This window comes from Ochotona princeps, chromosome 9 (genome assembly GCF_030435755.1).
Source record: "Ochotona princeps isolate mOchPri1 chromosome 9, mOchPri1.hap1, whole genome shotgun sequence".
Classification (NCBI taxonomy): domain Eukaryota; kingdom Metazoa; phylum Chordata; class Mammalia; order Lagomorpha; family Ochotonidae; genus Ochotona; species Ochotona princeps.
Window position 1 is genome coordinate 30,788,629 of NC_080840.1, and position 23,702 is coordinate 30,812,330.

General features: G+C 38.8%; 1 protein-coding gene across 6 annotated transcripts in view; it reads left to right on the plus strand.

Annotated features, from left to right (window-relative positions):
- UBR5 (ubiquitin protein ligase E3 component n-recognin 5) overlaps window positions 1-23,300 on the plus strand; it is a 137,387-nt gene extending 114,087 nt beyond the window's left edge. For 4 of the 6 annotated variants that reach the window (XM_058668563.1, XM_058668566.1, XM_058668565.1 and 1 more), the window contains 18 exons: window positions 391-464; window positions 1,998-2,170; window positions 2,261-2,374; window positions 3,444-3,664; window positions 4,807-4,927; window positions 5,015-5,119; window positions 7,086-7,329; window positions 7,919-8,030; window positions 8,634-8,778; window positions 9,912-10,042; window positions 11,038-11,098; window positions 13,257-13,432; window positions 13,634-13,718; window positions 15,103-15,258; window positions 15,548-15,661; window positions 17,736-17,880; window positions 19,742-19,827; window positions 22,694-23,300. In XM_058668563.1, the coding sequence (XP_058524546.1) occupies window positions 391-464; window positions 1,998-2,170; window positions 2,261-2,374; window positions 3,444-3,664; window positions 4,807-4,927; window positions 5,015-5,119; window positions 7,086-7,329; window positions 7,919-8,030; window positions 8,634-8,778; window positions 9,912-10,042; window positions 11,038-11,098; window positions 13,257-13,432; window positions 13,634-13,718; window positions 15,103-15,258; window positions 15,548-15,661; window positions 17,736-17,880; window positions 19,742-19,827; window positions 22,694-22,906 (2,476 nt within the window). In that variant the 3' untranslated portion in view covers window positions 22,907-23,300. The remainder of the gene's footprint in view (window positions 1-390; window positions 465-1,997; window positions 2,171-2,260; window positions 2,375-3,443; window positions 3,665-4,806; window positions 4,928-5,014; window positions 5,120-7,085; window positions 7,330-7,918; window positions 8,031-8,633; window positions 8,779-9,911; window positions 10,043-11,037; window positions 11,099-13,256; window positions 13,433-13,633; window positions 13,719-15,102; window positions 15,259-15,547; window positions 15,662-17,735; window positions 17,881-19,741; window positions 19,828-22,693) is intronic. The other 2 variants (XM_058668564.1, XM_058668568.1) reach the window with 1 other exon arrangement.
- The last annotated feature ends 402 nt before the right edge of the window (window positions 23,301-23,702 follow it).

Genomic DNA, 23,702 nt, shown 5'->3' on the forward strand with positions numbered 1-23,702 from the left:
AATTTTTGGAATAACAGCATTGCAAAAAGAGAAATGGTACAGGACATTTTTGTATGGGAGAGTGAACGCTGTCAGTAGTCCCTTTACAATGGTCATCAAGAGTCTGGCTCAGTTGTGTGATACTTTGGCCTGGTTATCTATAACATTTGCTGTTATAGCAAGTGCAGGCACTCGCCATTTCCTGGATGCTTGTTGGTTTTTGCTTCTCTTGACTACATTTTGTAGTTGTGTTTTATCAATACTGTTTTCATAGTATGTAACTGTGATAGCTATTTGAATTTGGCTAGATTACAATTTCTGTGTTTTTATGGCTTGTATTTATCCTCATCTTTACTCCTATTCATATTACATAAATTCTCCATGTAAAATGATTCTCTTGTCTTTTTAAAGGACGCGAGAGCTCTTGGAACTGGGTATTGATAATGAAGATTCAGAACATGAAAATGATGATGACACCAATCAAAGTTAGTGCACAGAAAATCTGCTAATCTTCTTCAAGGAATGGCTGCCTCAGTATTTTCCCTTCAAGCTTTTTAACTTCATTATTTTCTGTCTGGGTGGGAATTTCTCTTTTCTTTTTTATATACCATTTCTGACCTTTTCTGTCCATTTTCCAAATACATTCTTGCATTGTACATTTCATAGTTAAGGATAAATTAAAGAAATGTTACAGGGCCTGGTGGCGTGGCCTAGTGGCTAAAGTCCTCGCCTTGAACGCGCCAGGATCTCATATGGGCGCCGGTTCTAATCCCGGCAGCTCCACTTCTCATCCAGCTCCCTGCTTGTGGCCTGGAAAGCAGTGGAGGATGGCCCAAAACCTTGGGACCCTGCACCTGCATGGGAGACCCGGAAGAGGTTCCTGGTTCCCAGCTTCAGATCAACACAGCACCGGCCGTTGTGCTCACTTGGGAAGTGAATCATCGGACGGAAGATCTTCCTCTCTATCTCTCATCCTCTCTGTATATCTGACTTTGTAATAAAAATAAATAAATTAAAAAAAAAAAAAAAAGAAATGTTACAAACTTTTCCACAGTTAATATTTTTTTTTTTTGCTGCATCATGTTTTTTATTTCTTTTAGTTTTACATTACCTTTACTCTTCTAAGTAAAGAATGTGGATACTACATTTAAATAAAGTCTTAGAAAAGCCTTTGTTGATATTGATGCACAGTAGAGTTTGGCAAGAAGATGAGAAGTACTGATCATAATTCAAAGCATCAAAGCTGTTAATGTGATGAAAAGAGAAACTATCCCACACTTCACAGAAGTTTTAACACTACAAAATTTTGGAATCCTCTATAGTATAGTATACTTAAAATTGTCAGTTATTATTTCAGTTGGGATGTAAAGGTTTTTAAATTGTGGTTGAATGGTCCACAGTGTTTTTTATGTTATTACACAGTATTTTGTAGTATTGCTATGTGATCAGCTCTGGGAAAGAGAGCTGTCCTAACTGCTGATTTTTGTGTGTGTGTGTTTTAAGAACTCAACCCGATAGCTCATTGCTGTTTTCCCGGCATGCTAAGTGCTGGCCCGGGTTGCTTCCCTGGGGCAGAGGTGGCAGGAGTGTGTTTGCTTCCTATGGGGTGTGAGTCACCCAAACATCTCTTGCCATCTAGTTTCTGGTGATGAGCAAATGCACAGGTTATAGTTTCTGATCACCTCGTTCTTTGGGGTTATGGGTGAGGAATCTAGTTTGAGTGCCGAAGAGCAAGTGCAAATCTCCAGAAAGGAGGAATGTTAGTGTTATTTTTGTTTTACATTTTTAAAAACATTGTAAGCTCCATGTAACATAACTTTTATACCTAAAATTTATCATTAGAACATATTAAGCTGCTGTATTTTGAATTACCAATTTTATAGATATTGTCAGAATTTTGTTGGCTTGTTTTTGGGTGGCATTAGAATTTTTTTGAAAGAGGAATTTAGGGTTGAATTCTTCTTTTATATTTCCCCAACTTTTTTCTTTCTTAAAGCATTTTATCTGTCTTTGTTCAGGTGCTGCTTTGAATGATAAGGATGATGACTCCCTTCCTGCTGAAACTGGCCAAAACCATCCGTTTTTCCGACGTTCTGACTCGATGACGTTCCTTGGATGCATACCCCCAAATCCGTTCGAAGTGCCTCTGGCAGAAGCCATTCCTTTGGCTGATCAGCCACATTTGTTGCAGGTGAATTTTATGAACTACTGTCAGAATTTTTGTAATTGACTCTTTTCTTAGTTACTCAATGTAATGAGAATATTTCTTTTCAAATTCCAGCCAAATGCAAGAAAGGAGGATCTTTTTGGCCGGCCGAGTCAGGGTCTTTATTCTTCATCTGCTAATAGCGGCAAGTGTTTAATGGAGGTTACAGTAGACAGAAACTGCCTTGAGGTAAGATCATGGAAGTCTTTCCAGTATAATGCTTTTTAGCGTTTCCTGAATAATGAAAATGTCAAAAACTCTTACTCCATATAAGAGACATTCGGGAGGTCCAGCACTGTGGTTTATTGCATAAGGCAGCTGCTTGCTGTGCCGGCTTCCTGTTATGCTGGTTTGAGTCCCAGCTGGTCCAGTTGCAACGCAGATCCCTGCTAATGTGCTGGGATAGTAGTGGAGGATCACCCAAGTGTTTGGGCCGTTATATCCACATGGGAGACCTGGACGAAGCTCCTGGCTTCAGACTGGTCCAATTCCAGCCATCATAGCTGTTTAGGAGAGTGAACCAGTAGATGGAAGATCTGACCCTGTAACCCTGCCTCTTAGGTAAAGAAATTTTCTTTTTCGTTCTTTTTGTTTTGTTTTGTTTGTTTTTTTGTTTTTCAGAGTGTATTGTGGTCTACTGCTAAAATTTTAAATTTTCCTGTACATAAGAATATCTTTCCTATTTTCTGCATATGTATGAACATACTGAATCTTGGCTTAAAACTTGTGTAATTTGCTAAAGTAATTTGAGTCAAGATTGTAGTTCAGTGAAATAGTGCCAGCAGTAACAGGGTCATTGTTGGTCACTTCCTGGGCATTTGTTAGGTCTTACAGCATCCTAAACAGAAAGTATTATTTTCTTGACCTTTATGGGCAGCACATGAAGCTTCAAGAAATGATAAATTTCCTTGGCGCGGTTAAGTGGAAGATTAATTTTCAAATGTATTTGAGAACCTGAAATTATATTCTAATATTTACTCACAAACAAGCATAGAGGTAATAGAGTTGTATAAAGTAATTTTTATGGTCTAAGCGATAGAAGAGTGCAGTTCTGGATCTGTGTAAGAGACATATGTAACATGAATCATACGAAGATTCTTGAGCAGGACCTAGGAGACTGCTGGGGTGAATGGTCAGAGCAGGTTGCTGCTTTGTATTGGAAGCCCAGAAAGGAACAGTTATAATCACTTACCTTTCATGTGGTTGAAATGAAATTATTTTTTGTTAGTGTATAACTTTCAAATGTAAAAATTCATAGGTTCTTCCAACTAAAATGTCTTATGCTGCCAATCTAAAAAATGTAATGAATATGCAAAATCGGCAAAAAAAAGAAGGAGAAGAGCAGAATGTGCTGGTGGAAGAAGCCGAGAGTTCAAAGCCAGGGCCGTCTGCTCATGATCTGGCTGCACAACTGAAAAGCAGCTTACTTGCAGAAATAGGACTGACTGAAAGTGAAGGGCCACCTCTTACATCTTTCAGGTATTTGCTTAGAGAAAGTAGTTTTATTATTGCATTACTTTTTGGCTATCATAATTATTAAGACAGTTTTACAATTTTGTTATTTTTACACTAGAGTCAAATTTTTCTGTGAATTGCTAGTTTATTTTTACATACATAAATATTAAAAGAAGTTTTTTGGACTTGGGAGTCATTATCAGTTATTCTGTGACTTGTTTTTAATGTTCAGTATTTAAAGTATCCATGTCAAATTGCCAGTGATAGTCATTAGCTTAGAAAGGGAGCATGTGAGTAGCTAGAAAGGGTAGAACTTGTTGGATTAGTGACTCAATCCTAGCTGGGCACTTTGGCCAGGTTTTTCAGATGATAATTCTAGTAAATCTATGTTAGCATTTTAGTATGGGCAGTCACTAAGTGGTATGTTGACTTACTGCTTTATATTTTGGGCACTATTCGAAAAATTTTTAAGTAGTGAAGAAGTTACCAGAATTCACAGTTGTGTACATTTTCTGTCAGCCACATAAAGAGGAGTAATTGTGGAGCAGATTAGCATGAGCATCCTGTAGGCAGTGTGGCTGGACCAAAGAAGCTCTTGTTAGTTCCAGCTAGTGGAGTATAAAGAGTTGAGAGGAAATTGTGTGAAGTTGAACCAACTCAAGAAGCGCTTGGATTGATCACTCTGAAGGAATAGGAGGATAAAAGATTACAATGTGCTCTTGTCTGGGCCATAAGAATAGGTGACACTAATGGGGGAGGAGGAACTGGAAAAAATGTCATTGTTGAAGCTGTACTGAGTTTGAATTGACCATTACTGACATACATATATTTGAAAAATGTAAAGTCTGATTCATCGCGAAAGTTTGAACTAAGGAAGAATTATGTAAATGGAGATGAACTTTGTGGACTTTGAGAGGAGAGGGTAAAATGAAGGGTGAAGATAGGTGAGTTTACAGATGTATTTGGGGGTAAAGGACAGCAGGAATAAGAAAGTAAAAATGAGGAGCAATTGGCTATGGAAGGATTTTCTTTTAGTTAGAGTGGTGCTGGGAATAACTGTTAATCTCCAAAACATTGAAAGAGTAAGTAAATTGGCATCATTAACCAAACACCAGATACCATTGGGAATTGGCTTAGTTTCTCCATTCTCCTTTTGACTTTTACAGGCCACAGTGTAGCTTCATGGGAATGGTTATTTCCCACGATATGCTGCTGGGACGCTGGCGCCTTTCGTTAGAACTGTTCGGCAGGGTATTCATGGAAGATGTTGGAGCAGAACCTGGATCAGTATGTGTTTTGTGTATTTTAAATTCTATTCTGCCTGATAAGAACATGTTTCAGATAATGATTCTGTCATGCATTTTTTTTTAAAAGATCCTAACCGAATTGGGTGGTTTTGAGGTAAAGGAATCAAAATTCCGTAGAGAAATGGAAAAACTGAGAAACCAGCAGTCAAGAGATTTATCTCTAGAGGTAAAGGTATTTAGATTTTCTTCTTTTGTACCTATATTAATGCCATTTAATTGAAATTTTACACAGGTGGAATAACAGTGGTTCTTACTTAGGGATATGTTTTTACTAAATCTTTAAAGAAAGAAAGGATAATCATCAAATTTGGAGTAGTGACTTTCTGTGTTCTTTGGTCCCTTCGCATCCTCTGAAGATGAGTTTTTTCAGTATTTTAAAAATTGTGGATGCTTAAATTTAAATAAGTTGACACATTGCGTTTTATAATTTTGGACCACAGGGGTGTTTTGTTGTTCTTGGCTTTAGATCTGGGTTTTTTCCATTTTTTAATTAATTTGAGCTGCAGAGAGGTCTCCAATTTGCTAGTTCACTTCCCAAATGGTTTTTTTTTTTTTTTTTCACTTCCCAAATGTTAGTAAGAGCCAGGGCAGAGCCAGGTCCAGGAGTCTCGCCTGCTGCCTCCTGGGTCACACTGCAGGAAGCTGGGATTGGGAGGACACTTGAATCCAGGCAGTCAGATAACGCAAGGGATGGCTTAACTGGTAATACCATGTGCCCAACAGCTTAGATTTTAGTTCCTTTTTACTGAATTGAATATCTAACTTAAAGTATTCTACAACATATACACATAGTTTTGGCGTAATCTTACCAACAAAAATGGTTACTGAGAATAGCATTTAATTTGAAGTTTTAGTTGGGGCCATTTATTTTCCTTTGAGTTTTTAGAGGTTGTTCTTACAGTTTCATGGTTTTTTTCTGTAATTGATTTGAAATACCTACAATTTTGTGCGGTAAAGAAGAAGAAGCCATATTTCAGAGATCTCATTTCAGGTCTTAAAAGTTTATTTTCATCTCCCCCTTTAAAAAAAATACAAGGGATATGTGTCTTCATTACCCGTCTCCCGCCATGTCCCTAAACAGAATACATTTTATTCTACCCCTCCTTTTTTTTTTCGTAAAGTGTATTCTAGATAAAAGAAGAGATATTCTACCTTCCTCTTAGAGTTGTCCATTGGCCTGCATGTTTGTGTGTGTGTGTGTTTCCATTCAGTTTTACAGATAGACTAATGATTAATAGCTTATTGTGTGTGTTTCTTTGTGCTGGTGTGTCTTTGAAATTGATTCCTGCACATGGCATTGTTGGGGCAAAGGACATATGTAATTTTGCCATATATCAGCTAGTTGTGCAGATTTTGCATCTTCACCAATATGAAAATCTCTAGTTCTAGCATTTGTCAGATAAAAATGACATGTGTTATTATGGTTTAATTTGAAATTTTTTTATTCTTGAGAAGATAAACTTACTTTTTGAGGCACGTCATTTCAAATTCTTTCCTGTGAACTCTTGGCATTTTTCTTAGAGTAAGTTCTCTGCTCAGATCTTAGGAGATTTCCATGTATGATTAGGTGATACATACATTTGTGAGTGTGTGTGAGGGTATTTTGAAAGAGGAAAATGGAATCAAGAGGTGAATTGATCTGGTGCAGAAAAAAATTGAAATCCAGGCATAGTTATCTTCTAATACATATTTTAAAAGATCATTGATACAAGTGTTTTGAAAGTTTTTTGCCCCAAAATAAACTTACTTGGAAATCTCCATTTATCTTTGTTTAAAGTAGAAAGATTCTTCCTGTTTTGTTAACCCCTACCATCATACTTATGTTGGTCTATCACCAAGGAATTAATCCATCTTTAAGTAGTTGCTACTTTGTTGTTTTGTCTTGTTTTTCTTTCATCATTTACTTTCTTGACCTATTTAGACAAAATAATTTTTTTTCCAGTAAATCTTTGTAAGAGACTGTTAGAATTGAAATAAATTCACTCTTCTGATTTAATTTAGGAAACTTTTGTAGATTTAAGCTTCTGAGAGAAGTTACTTATCAAAGAACAGCTAAAATTCTGTTATCTGATTTTATCTAGAAAAATTCAAAGTGCTATCAGATCTTGAATTTGCTGCATTTTGTTGTGTTTTATTAGGTTGACCGAGATCGAGATCTTCTAATTCAGCAAACCATGAGGCAGCTTAATAATCACTTTGGACGAAGGTGTGCTACCACACCCATGGCGGTACACAGAGTAAAAGTGACATTCAAGGATGAGCCAGGAGAGGGCAGTGGTGTAGCACGAAGCTTTTACACAGCCATTGCACAAGCATTTTTGTCAAATGAAAAATTGCCGAATTTAGATTGTATCCAAAATGCCAACAAAGGTACCCATACAAGTAAGTACTATGCAGAAAGCACCATGAAAGTTATCCTTATTAATCAGAGCAACAGTGCTATTCATGGCTGTATGTGTCTATGGTGGAAAATGTACCTTCATATTCCCATCTGATTTAATTCTAGATTACTGATTTCATTGTGTTTTAACTTTATGGATAATGCAATTGTTGTCCTTCCATTGCCATGCTAATTTTGATTAATGTTTAGAGATACATATTTTTTTCATCGCAGTTGATGAGGAAACTTGTTTGTGGGATGGAAGTTCATTAACATATATCATGTTTAAAAATTTAGTAAACAAATTCCAGTATTTCTTCTGTTCCTGTACCTAACTGAAACAACTATTTGAGAAGAATCTGTGGTTTTCTACAGCATGATCAGTGTATGGTTCAAAAAGTCGTTATTTGATCACTTGTGAGATAAGTAGCCTGCATACGTTTGTAAACGGACTGTATCACTTGGACGGGGAGGGGGGGAATAAGAGAGAAAGAAAGAAAACAAAAAAGATGAACAAGGTTGGCTTCAGCCATCGTGTCTTGGCACTGTAGTTGTATTCCTCTCAGTTGTCTGTTTCATCCTTCCTTGCAGGCTTAATGCAGAGATTAAGGAACAGAGGAGAGAGGGATCGAGAAAGGGAAAGAGAACGGGAAATGAGGAGGAGCAGTGGCTTGCGGGCAGGTTCTCGGAGAGACCGGGATCGGTACGACGAGTTTTTGTTTGCATTTTATTTTTTACCATGTGGTGGCCTGTAATTGAAAAATTCTAGAAAGTGATCATTGTAATATTTGGATAGTTGTACAGTAACTGAAAATAGTTGAACCTACTAGTACTATTAAGTAGAGTTCTTTAAAAATTCAGAGGAAGTTGAAATATTGTTTATTCCACTCACGTTCTAACTTGCTTACAGTTTTTTACTATATTTCTATTTTTCCTAAGTCTCTGTTAAAAAAATCTTAATTTTCCCAGATTGTGTTGTTTAAATCTTGGCAAATTTTCTTTTGTTAAGCTGGATTGCATTTTAGCCTAAAATTTCTCAGAATTATCTTGATTTCTGGTCTTTTAAGTCTTCCTCCCCTGGAGTTAAATTGTTGTTTAAGGTCTGCATTATAGACTTATAGATTTTTCACAGAACAAAATCTAAATCTTTATTTCTTAATGGTGATCTGCTTAGGCATTTTTACAGTGTGGCACCATACCGAAACAACTTGGATTTTTCAACCTGGTTTTCCAACTTTGTTCCTAGTTGTGTTGTTGCTTTGTTTACCTGGCACGTGAATTCACAGCAACTTCCTTCCTTTTCCAGAGACTTTAGAAGACAGCTTTCCATTGACACAAGGCCCTTCAGACCAGCCTCCGAGGGTAATCCCAGCGATGATCCTGACCCTCTGCCAGCTCACCGGCAAGCACTCGGAGAGAGGCTGTACCCCCGGGTCCAAGCAATGCAGCCAGTATGTGAAATACTAATAGCTACCTCTTCACGGCCAAGGGCTCTTGTTTGCTTTTGAATAAAAGTGTGTGTGTGTGTGTGTGTGTGTGTGTGTGTGTGTGTGAGAGACCTTGTGGTCAGCCACATGGGTGAGGTCTGTATTTTGCTGTGTAGTAAGTAGAAAGCTAGGAGGGAATGAAGCAGTGTTTGCTGGAGAGAACTGTATGTAGTTTGAATGTATCCTTTACCAACTCTGTACAATTCACATTCTAGCAGATTTCCTGTGTGCTAAATAATTGGCTATACATTACACTTATTTGATTCCTTACTATGTCAACCGTTGTTTCTTTTTGAAGTTCACTTTGTGTGTTAGTAGGCTGTAGCTGGAATCCACAGTAGTTTTCTGCTGAAAAGTATTGAAGGATGTTCTACCAGGGATGTCTTCCATATAACATAGAACATAATCTAGGTGTCTCTTTTCCTTCCTTCCTGTATTCCTCAGATGATTGCAGTGTCTGGAACAAACCTATCAGAAGCCAGGGCCTTTTCTGGGTCTCCAAAGTGGTTGCAGGGTTCCAATGCTTTGGGCAATCCTCTGCTGTGTCCTCAGCCATAAGCAGGGAGCTGGATGACAAGTGGAGCAGTCAAGACATGAGCCAGCCCCCATATGGGGTGCTAGTCTGAGGCTAAGCCTATTGAGCCATGGTACTGGCCTCAACTGCCCATAACTACATGTCTATCTTTTATAGGTAGAGAAAAAGAGAGGGCACAAACCAGTCACATTTCTTTAAATCCTTAGCCCTAAACTTCGGTGTCTTTCTCTTCTTTATATCTTCCCTCACTCCTTTTATTTTACCTAGAGTAGATGAAAGTGATTTTTCTAAATTTCTAATGAAAAAAAGTATGAAGATTTATTATCTGTGTTTACTCAACAGTAAGAAACACTTTAAAGGGTCTAACATAAATGAGATGGCGCCAGTGTGTAGACATTATTATCTGTCAAAAAGCCTCCCGCTTTGGCAAAGACCCAAGTGACTCTGAAGTTTGTTATCTAAGATTCTGTATTTCTTTTTTCTTCTCATTTGAACAAAATATTGTATATAAAGACAGATGGTTCCAGAGAGTGGGCAAGTAACATTTGTTCATCTTTGACAGGCATTTGCAAGTAAAATCACTGGTATGCTGTTGGAGTTATCCCCAGCTCAACTGCTGCTGCTTCTAGCAAGTGAAGATTCTCTGAGAGCCAGAGTGGATGAGGCCATGGAACTCATTATTGCACATGGACGGTAATGTGCACAGTTGGGAGAGGAATTGCAAGTTCATACGCTGTTTTCATTATGTAGATCCTTGTGTTTTCAAATGTTTGCAGTCACATGCAAAGCTTTCAGTCTGGTATGTCCAAATCCGTGAGTGAGACACCTGAGCTTTCCAACTATTAGAATGTAAAATTGTATTGGATACATAGGTTATAAGAGAATTCTCCAGCAGAATACCTGTATACCTCAAAGAATCTTGTGGTACAAGTCCTGTGTTTTTGTATTAAGTGTGCATTTTGTTTAGGGTTTACAGGTTGAGCAATGAATTTGTTATTGTAGAATCGTTAAGTGATCACTTCTTTCATTTTTCTGCAGTGCTTATTCTGAGCTTAAGTTCCAGCACCCCTAAGAAAACTGCATTTTCAAATTTTTTTTTTTTTAAAGATTTATTCATTTTATTACAGCCAGATATACACAGAGGAGGAGAGACAGAGAGGAAGATCTTCCGTCCGATGATTCACTCCCCAAGTGAGCCGCAACGGGCCGATGCGTGACGATCCGATGCCGGGAACCTGGAACCTCTTCCAGGTCTCCCACGCGGGTGCAGTGTCCCAAAGCATTGGGCCGTCCTCAACTGCTTTCCCAGGCCACAAGCAGGGAGCTGGATGGGAAGTGGAGCTGCCGGGATTAGAACCGGCGCCCATATGGGATCCCGGGGCTTTCAAGGCGAGGACTTTAGCCGCTAGGCCATGCCGCCGGGCCCCATTTTCAAATGTTTTACCTTTAATCCAGTAGCCTGAGTAGTTTGTTACCTTGAAACAGACATATAGTCTCATCTAGAGATTTTTTTCCTGTTTGTTTTTTTTAAATACTGATTTGTCTGTTCCTGGAATTGCATTAAAACTAGTGAGCACTTAAGCTTATTTGTAAATTCTTATCAGTCTAAATTAACATTTGTTATTCATATAGATTCCAGAAGTTTCAGTTATGTGAAATGAAAGGTTTTTTTTGTGTGTGTTTTTTAGGGAAAATGGAGCTGATAGTATCCTGGATCTTGGATTATTGGACTCCTCAGAAAAAGTACAGGTAAGAGGTGTTTTGTTCCTGTGCTACTTATAGGCGGCAGTAAGAGCTCAATCCTGTTGCTCATTCTGACCTAGAAGAGAGCGAAAGCTGAAGGCTTAGACTGTCCCATGTGGTGTGTATGTGGAGTAGACCCAAAATCAACATGCAACATTTTAACAAACTTTTTAAGAAGACCCAGATTTTTTTTTTCTTTAATATTCATTTATTCATTAATTACATTGCATTACATGACACAATTTCATAGGTACTGGGATTCCCCCCCCTTCACCCCAAACCCTTCCCCCATCATGAATTCCTTCACCTTGATGCATAACCACAGCTCAAGTTCCGTTGAGATTCCCTAATTAAAAGTTTACACCATACAGAGTCCAGCATCCCACTTGTCCAGTTCAAGTTCAACGGCCTCTTAGGGAGGCCCTCAAGAAGACCCAGATTTTTATACCTTAATATTCAGAATGTCCAGGATACATTCCAGAAATTATCTGGAAAGACTGACCAATTTAGTTGTCTTGGAAAAAAAACTAGTAGATGGTAACTGTGAGAAGGTCCACTTGTTGGAATTATCCAAGAATCCATTCCATGCTCTGTGAAATAAGAGCAAACACTAGTGAATGGAAACCTAGGTCCAAAAAGATAGGTGAACTACGGAAGTTTGGCTTCCAGGCAGCCAAAGAATGTCTTAGATCTGGGTAACAGTGATTTGAAAGACTTTGTTACAACTGTGATAATGTCATTATGATATTATAATTCAGAGGACCATGAAACCTCATTAAAGTGCTTGTAAAAATTAGCAGTCCTGCTTCTACACGCAGTGAAAGCATTGAACAGACAGTATGGGGAAAGAGGAGCCCAAGTCCTGTTACTGTCAAGGAGGTGTTTATATTTATATATATATTTAAGATGTATCTTTATTTGAAGGGCAGATTTACAGAAAGAAGGCGAGACAGAGAAAGTCTTCCATGTACTGGTTCACTCTCCATATGGCTGCAACGGCTAGAACTGAGTTGATCCAAAGCTGCTGGGAGCCAGGAGCTTCTTCTAGGTCTCCCAAGTGGACACAGGATTCCAAAGACTTGGACCATCCTCCATTGCTTTCCCAGACCATGAGCAGGGAGCAAGATGGGAAGTGGAGTAGCTGGAACACAAACTGGCACCCATATGGAAGGCTAGCACCACAGAATTGAGGTTTAGCCTGGTGAGCCATGGCACTGGCCCATTTTTTTCATATCTTCAATAAATCTAACCTGATTTAACTTGCTTAATTAAAAAAGTTCTTAAAGACTTAATTGTATACAGGCTTAGTGTTTGATAGTTCTGAAAGAATAAATTTTAAGTCTACCTTTAGGAACGAGCATTGTGACTTTAAAAGTTAAGTTGTTGCCTGCATCATTAGCATCTCTTGTAAGTGCCAATTTGAGTCCTGGCCACTCCACTTTGGATCTAGTTCCCTGGTATTGTGACCGGGCAAATAGTGGCCCAAGTGTTGGGCCCCTGCTGCCTCTGTAGGAAACTTTCATGGTGTTCAGCCTGACCCAGTTGCAGACATCTGGGGAATGAACTAGCGCATGGCAAATCTCTCCCTCTCTTTCTCTTCCTGTCTCTATCCCTTTTCTTATTTCCCTTTATCTTCCCCTCCATTCTTCCTTTTTCCTCCCTCCCTCTCTACCAGTAACTTTTTCAACTAAATCTTTTGTTATGTTTACCTTCATTGCACATATATGCTTAAACATGAATTTTTCTCTGCTTACCTGCTTTCATTGTGAGAGAATTAATCAAGTTTCATTTAAAAAAGAAAAATGAATCTTAGGCCTATCACGATAACCTTGTGACTGAAGTCCTTGCCTTGCATGTGCCAGGATCCCATATGGGGACTGCTTTGTGTCCCAGCTCCACTTCCATCCAGCTCCCTGCTTGTGGCCTGGGAAAGCAGTAGAGGACGGCCAAAGCCTTGGGACCCGGCACCCACGTGGGAGACCTGGGAGAGGCTCCTGGCCCCTGACTTTGGATCAGTATACCCCTGGCCATTGTGGCCCCTTGGGGAGTCAATCAGTGGACAGAAGATTTTTCTCTCTGTATATCTGCCTTTCTGATTAAATTTTTTTAAAATGTTTTTTTCTTTAAATTTTAATGAGTCTTAATGTCTGATAACTGTTTTTAGGAAAACCGAAAGCGTCATGGCTCTAGTCGAAGTGTAGTAGATATGGATTTGGATGACACAGATGATGGTGATGACAATGCACCTTTGTTTTACCAACCTGGCAAAAGAGGCTTTTATACTCCAAGACCTGGCAAAAATACAGAAGCAAGGCTGAATTGTTTCAGAAACATTGGCAGGTAAAATAGCTATAATCATGTTTGAATTTTTAAAAATTCCAATGAATAGAATACTCTGGTGTATTTAAAAATGCTTCACTTCAAACAGTATGGAGATGAAAGAAACTGGAGAGTTTCTCTATAATTTGTGTCTTTATGTGTCTGGAATTATATGTATTCTAGAATTACTTTGGAATTTAAGCTTTATTTTCCTGTTTTTAGGATTCTTGGATTATGTCTGTTGCAGAATGAACTGTGTCCTATCACATTGAATAGACACGTCATCAAAGTGTTGCTTGGTAGAAAAGTAAGTGATTTTGAGTAACCGAATGCTTTTGCTTATGACATTTGCTTACTACTAAGTTTTGAAGTATTTCATGGAGATGTACATGTAAAAATGACATAGTGGCAGAATGGAATAACACAGGCACATGCAGGCCAGTAAACCTCCAGTAAATCTGGCTCCTTTTGCAGATGCAAACAGCATAGGTGTTGGCACGTAGTAAGTGCTCAGTAAAAATTTTCCACTATTTGCTTGTTGTGGCAGGTTGTGGTAGGGTAGAATTAGTACTGTGCTAAAGCAACTGTAAACCTGTGTAAAATGGGGTGTGTTGAGGTGCCTGCTTTGATCTTGCCCGCTCCATGCTTTTGGTCCATTTTTTTGCTTACCTGGGAGACACTGGATGATGGCCAACTAGGTGAGTTCCTTCTATCTGTGTTGTAGACCTTGGTGGAGTTCTGGTTTCTGCTTTTGGTCTGGCCTATCCCTGTTTTGGGTGTTTGGCTGTGAATCAGTAAATGAGCAATTTCTATCATTCTGCCTTTCAAATAAGTTAGCGTGTATCTGTTAAAATGTACACAGAGGGAGCAAAAATATATACTAGAATAGAATGTTTGATATTTATTTTGAAGTGATGGAATTGGCTTATTTTGTGTTTTCATAATGAGAATTTATTTACACCTTTAAAACTCACTTGTGATGGTAATTATGCAGCTTTTGATTTAGAACATGACTTCTAGTGTTCCTAAAATATTTTATACGTGAAATAAAATGGGATAGGAGTTACCCTTTTGTTTTTAGAGATATGCATTGCACATCAGCTATAACATTAGGGTTGTTAAAAAATGTGACCTAGTAATTCTCATTAATATTATTTTCTGTTAATATAAGCTTATTTTATTATATACACATGTATTGTTCTTTCTTATCTTGGACCATTTTGAGTTGTCCTAACGTGTTCCTGGCAAACTGGTCATGAGGTGATGTGCAGACAGAAGAGACTCAAAGCTGGGCAGCATAAAAATGTTTATGGTATTGGGTCCTTCACAAGATATAGTGAACTGAATTAAAATAAATCTCAGGTTGAACTCAGGGATGGGACCTTGGGCAATTTACTGAATTCCTTTGAGTAGCAGGCACATCATGTGGATTTACGAGTAAGTCAGCAGCAAGTGTCTCTCATGTAGAGCTAGCAGCGCCATGTAGTCTGTTTTTAGTAAATCAATTATGTGTCTTTGTTTATACACTTCCAAAGTAAAACACTTTTCATGCTTTCAAAATTAAATGTTACTTTGCAGGGCCAAAATTTATTTGTTTTTTCTCTTTAAAGCAATTATGTTTCTAGTGAGAGGTAATTTGTCAGTGTGCCTTCAAACTGGGTAACATTCTTTTTATATGGTTATTTTTTTAGGTCAATTGGCACGATTTTGCATTTTTTGACCCTGTAATGTACGAGAGTTTGCGGCAGCTAATCCTTGCTTCTCAGAGTTCAGATGCTGATGCTGTCTTTTCAGCAATGGATTTGGCATTTGCAATTGACTTGTGTAAAGAAGAGGGTGGAGGACAGGTAAGGCAATGCACAGCTTTTTCTGACTGGCAGGGAAAAGGATTAATCTCTTTTGTTTTTCCCATGTAGAAAGATTGAACACATTGGGACATGGAGAAAGCAATGAATTGAGGCATAGTGACTGCAGATTGAGACAGAAGGAAGAATGTTTTGCACTTAATTGGCACTAAAATGTTTTCATTGTTTGATCAGATAAAGAATTGTCTCTTTAAATTAATAAAACTATATCCTAGAATTATTGTTGCATTGACATAATTGCCCTTAAATGGTACTGCTCGATTTTTCACAGGTTGAACTCATTTCTAATGGTGTAAACATACCAGTCACTCCGCAGAATGTGTACGAATATGTGCGGAAGTACGCAGAGCACAGAATGCTGGTAGTTGCAGAGCAGCCGTTGCATGTAAGTTTTTTCTAGGAAGTGTTTCATGATCTGATGAAGCTTTCTTTGGGAAGGTAATGCTTGTTTAAAAGTTCCACAACAGGTTTATTTGCTATGTAAATAATATTAGAATTTAAGAATCCAAAGCAAATGCTTGTTTTGTATAAAACTAACTTGAGCATCCCTATTTGGAAAATGTACATATGGTTTAAGACATTCTGAATGCCAATATGTTCAAAAAAGTGTTGACCATCAGAACATTTATGATTTTGGATTTTCTGATTAAGTGATTCTCAGCTAGTAAATTCTACAAGAATATTGTAAAATCAGAAGCACTTCAGTCCTGTGCATTTTAAGTCCAGGGAAACTTAGCCTAAACTTCATGAGAAAGCATCTGTTGCAGAGAACAGGTTTGGATAGGGCTCTTGCGTAGTCAAAATGACTGCTGCTTCAGGGTCCTACTCACACTCATGCCTGGTGTGACTTGTAGAAATGCTGGAGGACTCAGGCAGTTGTGCTTGAAGTTATGGTCTGATGATAAAAGGACTAACAGGAGGAAAAGTAGATTGCCTACAGTTCAGAGGAGTCGGTATAGGACATGGGATGTCAGAAAGACCGTTGTGCTTCCTCCATCAATAAAATGCAGGGCTTGGCAGCGTGGCCTAGTGGCTAAGGTCCTCGCCTTGATCCCATGTGGCCGCTGGTTCTAATCCCGGCAGCTCCACTTCCTCTCTATCTCTCCTCCTCTCAGTATATCTGACTTTGTCATAAAAATAAAATAAATCTTTAAAAATAAATAAATAAATAAATAAAATGCAGCCACATGTGGCTGTACAGTGTTTGTGCTTAGAAAAGCCTACTGAGGATCAGAGTCTAGATTCTGTTATTGGAAACCAGACTTGACAGGCATTTTCTGCCTGCATACTCAGCCAAGATTACTAAAATACCAGAATTCCGGAGGATAGCACATGTTTAAACCACATTGTCTTGCACAGATTATCTAGTTAATTCCACACGTCAAAGCTCATTGCTCTAGGCATTCACAACAGCCTTGTTCCCAAAATCAAGTTTGTAGTCTTTAGGCAAGTGCCAGCCTTGCAACTAAGTGGATATTTCAGCATCAGGCCAACATTTTAACTCCTCACCCATAAAATGTTAATATAAATTTAGGACCGACACTATCAGGTGTATCTCTATTTTGTTTTAAAGATTCATATTTTTATTGGAAAGATCTTCAGGGAGAAGGAGAGGCGGAGAAAGATTCACTCCCCAAGTGGCTGCAGCAGCCAGAACTGAGCCAGTCCAAAGCCAGGAACCTTTCTGGTCTCCCAAGGCTCTGGGCCATCCTCTATACTGCTTTCCCAGGCTACAGGCAGGGAGCTAGATGGGAAGTGGAGCAGCTGGGACACAAAGTGGTGCCCATATAGTATCCTTGCATGTGCAAGGCGAGGATTTAGCCACTAGGCTATCATGCCAGGGCCCTATCATGTGTATCATGCCAGGGCCCTGTCATGTGTTCCTGATCCCTGTGCTGGAATAATTGTGCAGAGTTTAGAGTCATCCTGTCAGAGTTCGAATCATGGCATCAGCAGCTGTAACTGCTGGTACTCCTTTGTAAAGTAGGAGCAAGATTCAGTGAATTGAGGTATATCACATCTGTGCAGATGGTTCCTGTGACATGGGTGTGATTTCTTAGTGAGCTTCTGGAGTTTTGGTTGAAATAGGGGAGATGTATTGTCACGTGTTACGATGCTGACATAACAGTGCATTTCTGACTAATGCTAGCTATCATTTAATGGCTAGGCTGATTATTAACATGTGTGTTAAGTAGTTGCTGCTGTTGTGTACAGCTCTAGCACTTTTCAACTTGCAGTCTATTCCTATGCCTTTCACACCCTCTTCTCTTTTTGGAATCTGTTTAAAAAATTTTTTTTTTTTTCAAAATAGAGCTTGTTTTCCCTCCCTGTCATTTAAATTGGCAATTAATATTCTTAAGGAAGCTTGTTAAAATTGGATTTTGGGCTTTATCAGCATAAATATGTGCTGCATGGAAAATACTTCCTGTAACAGAAGGAAACTTTTTGAAATTCTTCAGGCCATGAGAAAAGGTCTGCTAGATGTGCTGCCAAAGAATTCATTGGAAGATTTGACAGCAGAAGATTTCAGGCTTTTGGTGAATGGCTGTGGTGAAGTTAATGTGCAGATGCTGATCAGTTTCACGTCTTTCAATGATGAATCAGGTAAGATTCACTGAACAAATGCGACAGTACTTCCGGTCCTTCATGATTCAGCGCTCTACAACTCACTGATTATATTACATGACGTTTGTTTTGTAGAGTTGGGTCCAAAACTCGTAAAGACAAACATGTAGCAAACAAGCATGTAGCAAAAGCAGGAAGAATGAAGAGAAGTGGAGATAACCCACCAAGAATAGCAGTATTTTTCTTCCAGTGTTTGATTTGTTGCAGGTCTTTCTTCTGAAAGTCCTTAATAGGACTGTACATCAAACATTGGCAACTGTGAGTGCAGTTTGAAGGAATTATAATCATTGATAACTATATGTAAAAATACCGGCTTTTTATTTTTGTGTTTGCAAACAGTTGTACCCAACTTGCACAAGTTGAAACAGGATACATTTTCTTCTGTTTCCTTCATGCTTGGTAATATATAGGTTGTTCTGTAGTAATTTTTTCTTCTCTAGCGTGATTTGCAGCTGAGCCCGGCTCTGAGTGTGTAGTACTTAGATGTGGTGACAGATCTCTCCCAGGGCTAAACCCCATCACTTTTTTTTTTTTTAAGATTTATTTATTTTATTCGAAACTTAGATATATAGAGAGGAAGATCTTTGAACTGTTGATTTACTCCCCAAGTGGCCCCAACAGTGGAGGTGAGCTGACCCAAAGCCAGGAGCCAGGAACCTCTTCCAGGTCTTCCGCTCAGGTGCGGGGTCCCAAGGCTTTGGGCCATCCTCTACTGCTTTCCCAGGCCACAAGCAGGGAACTGGATGGGAAGTGAGGTGGCCGGGACTAGAACTGGTGTGCATATGGGATCCCAGTACATGCAAGGCAGGGACTTCAGCCACTAGGCTACTGTGCCGGGTGCAGCAGCCCATGTATCTTTGATGAGACTTGCGCAATCTTCCCAGGATTTTTTTTTCTTTTTAGGTTTAAACACATTAGGTACAATTCTGAGGACACAATGATATTCTCTCCCTTCCCCAAGTTTTCCTCCTTCCATCTATTCTTCCTTCTCCCTTCTCTCTCATTTTTAACTTTTAAAATATCATGATCTAGTCATATACCACAGAAAAATGCTTAACACTTCACCACATAATGAAGAGGTAACAAGCAAAACGTCCTTTGTTTAATGGGAACACAGACAATTTTTATAAGCAATAATTGGATAGAAAATGACCATATTACTCATATATATTAAAGTATGAAGTAATGGTGTAACATTTAAATTGAAGCCGTGTAACGTCCTTAATCCATGACGTGACAAGGGTATAATGCAAAGTTTTACCAAGTGCTGCTGCTTTCCAGTGTAGCTGATACACACAGAGCTACTTTCCTTTTGAGGCTGGTGATTTTTCTTATTTGGAACAGTTTGAGATGGGATTAACAAGTGATGTAGCATTTCTATATTGTTCTCATGGTTTTTAATTTCCTATGTGAGAAATTGAACTCCATGTATCTGAATAACATTTTAATGTATCTGTTATAAGTTCAGCAGTATTCTTTTTTTTTTTTTAATTTTGATTTATTTGTAAAGCAGTTAACTAGCGGAAGAGCAAGCAAAAAATAGATATTTCATCATCTGGCTCAATCCTCAAATGGTTGTAGTGGCTAGGGCTGGGCCAGGTTGAAGCCAGGAGCCTGGAACTCCATCCAGGTGTGTGGGTGCCAGACTCTAAGCAGGTGGGCCATCTTGTGACTTTTCAGATGTGTTAGCAGGGACCTTGGAAGTCGAGGAACGAGAGCTTGAACCACTGGCCATATATAATGCCAGCATAGGTAGCAGCCGCTTAGCCTGCACCACAGTGTCTACCCCAACAGGGTAACGGTTGATACTGTATAACGAGTTTATGTTCTTCGTTTTTAGGAGAAAATGCTGAGAAGCTGTTGCAATTCAAGCGTTGGTTCTGGTCAATAGTAGAGAAGATGAGCATGACAGAACGACAAGATCTTGTAAGTTAAAAGTTTAGTAAATGTATAGAAGAAAATATAGAATTTAGGATGGTGTGAATGACAGACGTTTAAGAATGTAATGATTAATTGTTTGAATTTTTGGTTTGGATTTAACGAAAGTGAAAACTAAAGGGCGGTATGTGTATGTTCTGTATGTATGTATGTGCAGGTCACCCAAAAACATTACTGAACTAAATAGGTGACATGTGCATTGGTTGCTAATAAAAAAATGCCATTCTTAGTTCCAGATGAGGGTAACAGTTTGTGTTTGCAACATTTTCTTCCCCATACAGTTGTCAATGAGGCTATGTTCCACAGTCCCCACTGGATTTTTGAATCCACAAATAGTACTGAATCCTCAAATTTAATGCCCTTTCCATCTTATTAAACTTTTAAAACAGTTTTGAGAGAGAGGGGGAGACAGAGAGCTTCCATTTGCTGGCCCCCCCCAAAAGGCCTCAGTAGCTGGAGTTGGACCAGTTCCAAACCCAGGAGCCAGGAGCTTCTTCAGGACTCCTGCAGGCGTTCAGTGGCCCAGATGCTCAGGCCATCCTCCACCGCTTTCCCGGCACATTAGGAGGGAACTGGATAGGACACAGCAACTGGAACTTGGACTGGTGCCCATAATGGGATGCTAGTGCTGCAGGCAGAGGCTTAGCTTGCTGTATCATGGTACTGGCCCCAGGCCTGTGATTTCTATTACGGCTCCAAGTACCCTGTCTTGTCTAGACTGCTGCACCGGTGTTCCTGACCGCTTTACTAAGCATTTCATGTACTGTGGTCCGTAACTTTTGTAGTTTTGGCAGTTAAGTAAAGGTAACAGATTCCCCATCTCTCTTATCCCCACCCCCATTTGACAATTTCAGTGCTAAGAAGATTGATTCTTACTGTGGTTCTCAACTACTTAGGATACCATTATTTTTTCTCTCTTTGAGTCAGAAACATTCAGTTATTTGTTTAAGATTTATTTATTTGACTTGAAATGGTTGCAGTGAAGGGCTGGCTTGGTGCATGGTAATCCTTAACTTGTGGCACTGACATCCTAGCTCCTGACTCTCAGCTGGATTCATCCAGAGCTAGGAACCAGGATGTCAATGCCATAGTCAGATATAAGCCCACTGAGCCACCATGACAGCCCTCATTGCAGTTCTTTGGAGTGAGTTAAGTAAAATTCAAAAAGTAAAAAAAAGAGTGTATTCTGGGACACCCATGTGGTTGCAGGGACCCATAAGCAAAGAACTGGATCAGAAGTGGAGCAGCTAGAACTTGAACCGGCACCCTTCTGGGATGCTTTCTGGTTTGCTTTTTAAGTGGTGTATATATTTATTGTTATATCCCCCTCCAGCTACTTTTATCTTCCCTCTTTTGGGAGGTTGTACTTTACATACACTTATTTTATCCTGAAGTGCCTGTTACAAGCATAGTGTTTTCCAGATAGTTCTCCCAGTCCTGAAGTTTGTAGAGTGTCCATAGCTATTGGGTAACAATTTGTAGTTTGTTTCTTTCTTGGGGAGTTAAAAATCCTGACAGGTCCTCCATCTTTTGTCATAGTGAGGTATGGAAATCCAGCAATGTGGTCCTTTACCCTGGTTGAGCATTTTGTCTTTGGAGAAACTTGACTAAGCTTGTTTCTCCTGTAAAATTGAATAAATGCACTAGCTTTGTTTCTAGCATACCTTCTAATTCCTTTTAGTGTTTTCAAAGATTGTGAAAAAGATAGCTTTTTTTTTCTCATTTGAAATGAGGTTTTCCATGTAACTGTACATCAGGATTCAGGAAATTAATGGGTTTACTAGTCAATCTTGGAAATCAGATGTACCTCATTATGTAGTTGTACACTGCAAATTATTATATTAAAAATGGTTTTTCCTTAAGAGGTAGATAGTGTCTTACTATAACTGAAGCAAGGGTATGTATGTGTGGCAGAATGGATCAATGCAGGATGGTAAGTGTTCAGAGAAATCAATGTTTCTGGAATAATATCTTTGGTTATTATATTTAAGTAAGAAAGTAAAGTCGAAGCTATCATTTTTCTTAGCATTTTTTGTTTGTTCTGTTTTTAATTTGAAGAACACAACAAGAGAAACGGTTCCCATCTGCTGGTTCACTGCCCAAATGCCTACAACACCTGGGGCTAGGGCAGCCAAAAATGGCAGCTAGGAACTCAGTCCAGGTCTCCCATATGGGTAGAGGGCAGGAATCCAGTGACTGGAGCAGAAAGATGGAATCAGGTGCTGAACCCAGGCACTCGGGATAGATCGATAGGATGTTCAAAGCAATGTTCTAACCACTAGACTCAATCCCTGCCCTTTCTGAACATCCTTTTATTTCTTCTGTTGTGCAAAATACATATCTGATGAAGCTCCAGGGGTATGCGCCTCAGCAGTTACTGTAGTAGTATTCTGTATTATAATTTAGTGTCAGCGATACAATTGTTTTGCTTGTAGATAAAATGGAAAATCACCTTTTTAGGTAAGCTGTGTGAATTTTGCACCAAAGACCCTAAACTTTTGTTGAAGGCCTTGTGTCTTTTTTTTCCACCAGTAACTTTCCTCTGGAGCCACAGGCAAGACCTGTAGAATGCATGTGCTGCCACAATGTCCTGCAGACAGAAAGGCGTAGTATGTCATGTTCTACCTATGGGACATTTGGTTCTTTTCATTGTAAACATTCTCTCTTTTGTTTGCTTAAAAAATGTTTTAGCAGGCTAATTAATCACTTTTTACTATATGAAAATTATAAAAGCTCATTGCAAAGTTGTACCCCCTTGTTGGTTTAACTTAATACCTCTGGGTACACAACAGAATTAAGGGTTGAATATTAGCCTGCAAGAAGCCTTAATTGTAATCATTGTATTCCTGTTTAGGTTTACTTTTGGACATCAAGCCCATCATTGCCAGCCAGTGAAGAAGGATTTCAGCCTATGCCTTCAATCACAATAAGACCACCAGATGATCAACATCTTCCCACCGCAAATACTTGCATTTCTCGACTTTACGTCCCACTCTATTCCTCTAAACAGATTCTCAAACAGAAATTGTTACTCGCCATTAAGACCAAGAATTTTGGTTTTGTGTAGAGTATAAAAAGTGTGCATTGCTGTGTAATAATACTAGCTAATTTTGTAGATTTTTTTCCATTTGTCTATAAAAGTTTATGGAAGTTAATGCTGTCATACCCTCCTGGTGGTACTTCAGAGATTCAATGCAAACATTCCTTGCTGAGTTTGTAGCTTAAAGACCCAAGGAACACTGGCAACATTTGACTATAATGACTTGCTGGTGAAGAGCCTCTGGGTCTAACCCCAGCCAAAGATGACAGCAGAACAATATAATTTACACTGTGATTTATCTTTTTGCTGAGGGATAAAAATGTAAAATGTTCTGAAAATTCCCTGCTGCCTTTGTGGAAAGTTTCAGCAAAGGTTCTTGTATAGAGGGACTAGGGAATTTCAAAATAAAAAATTAAGTATGTTCTGTGTTTTCATTTTAACTTTTTTATGGTGTTTAATTTGTGGTTGGCTGCAGTTGTGTATCATGTATATGGAACTTGTAAAAAGTTCTTGACATTCAGATCTTAAGAGATGAACTCACTTGACCTAAAAACCACTTTTATTGCAGTTTATTTAGGCTGCATTGGGCTCTAGGATATTAAATGATATCACTAACATTTTGCATGTAATTTGTTCATTTAAGTGAGGGCACTTTTTTGTACATATGATGGGGCCAATGCACAATACTTTTCACAATCAACTCTTTGTATCCCTATTCAGTGCAGTCAGTCAGGAGGTTACTGCACTTCAGTTCTAACGATACATTTGTACCGAGGTATTTCAGTTATGTAAACTCAGCCTGGGCACTTTCTGATAACTGTAA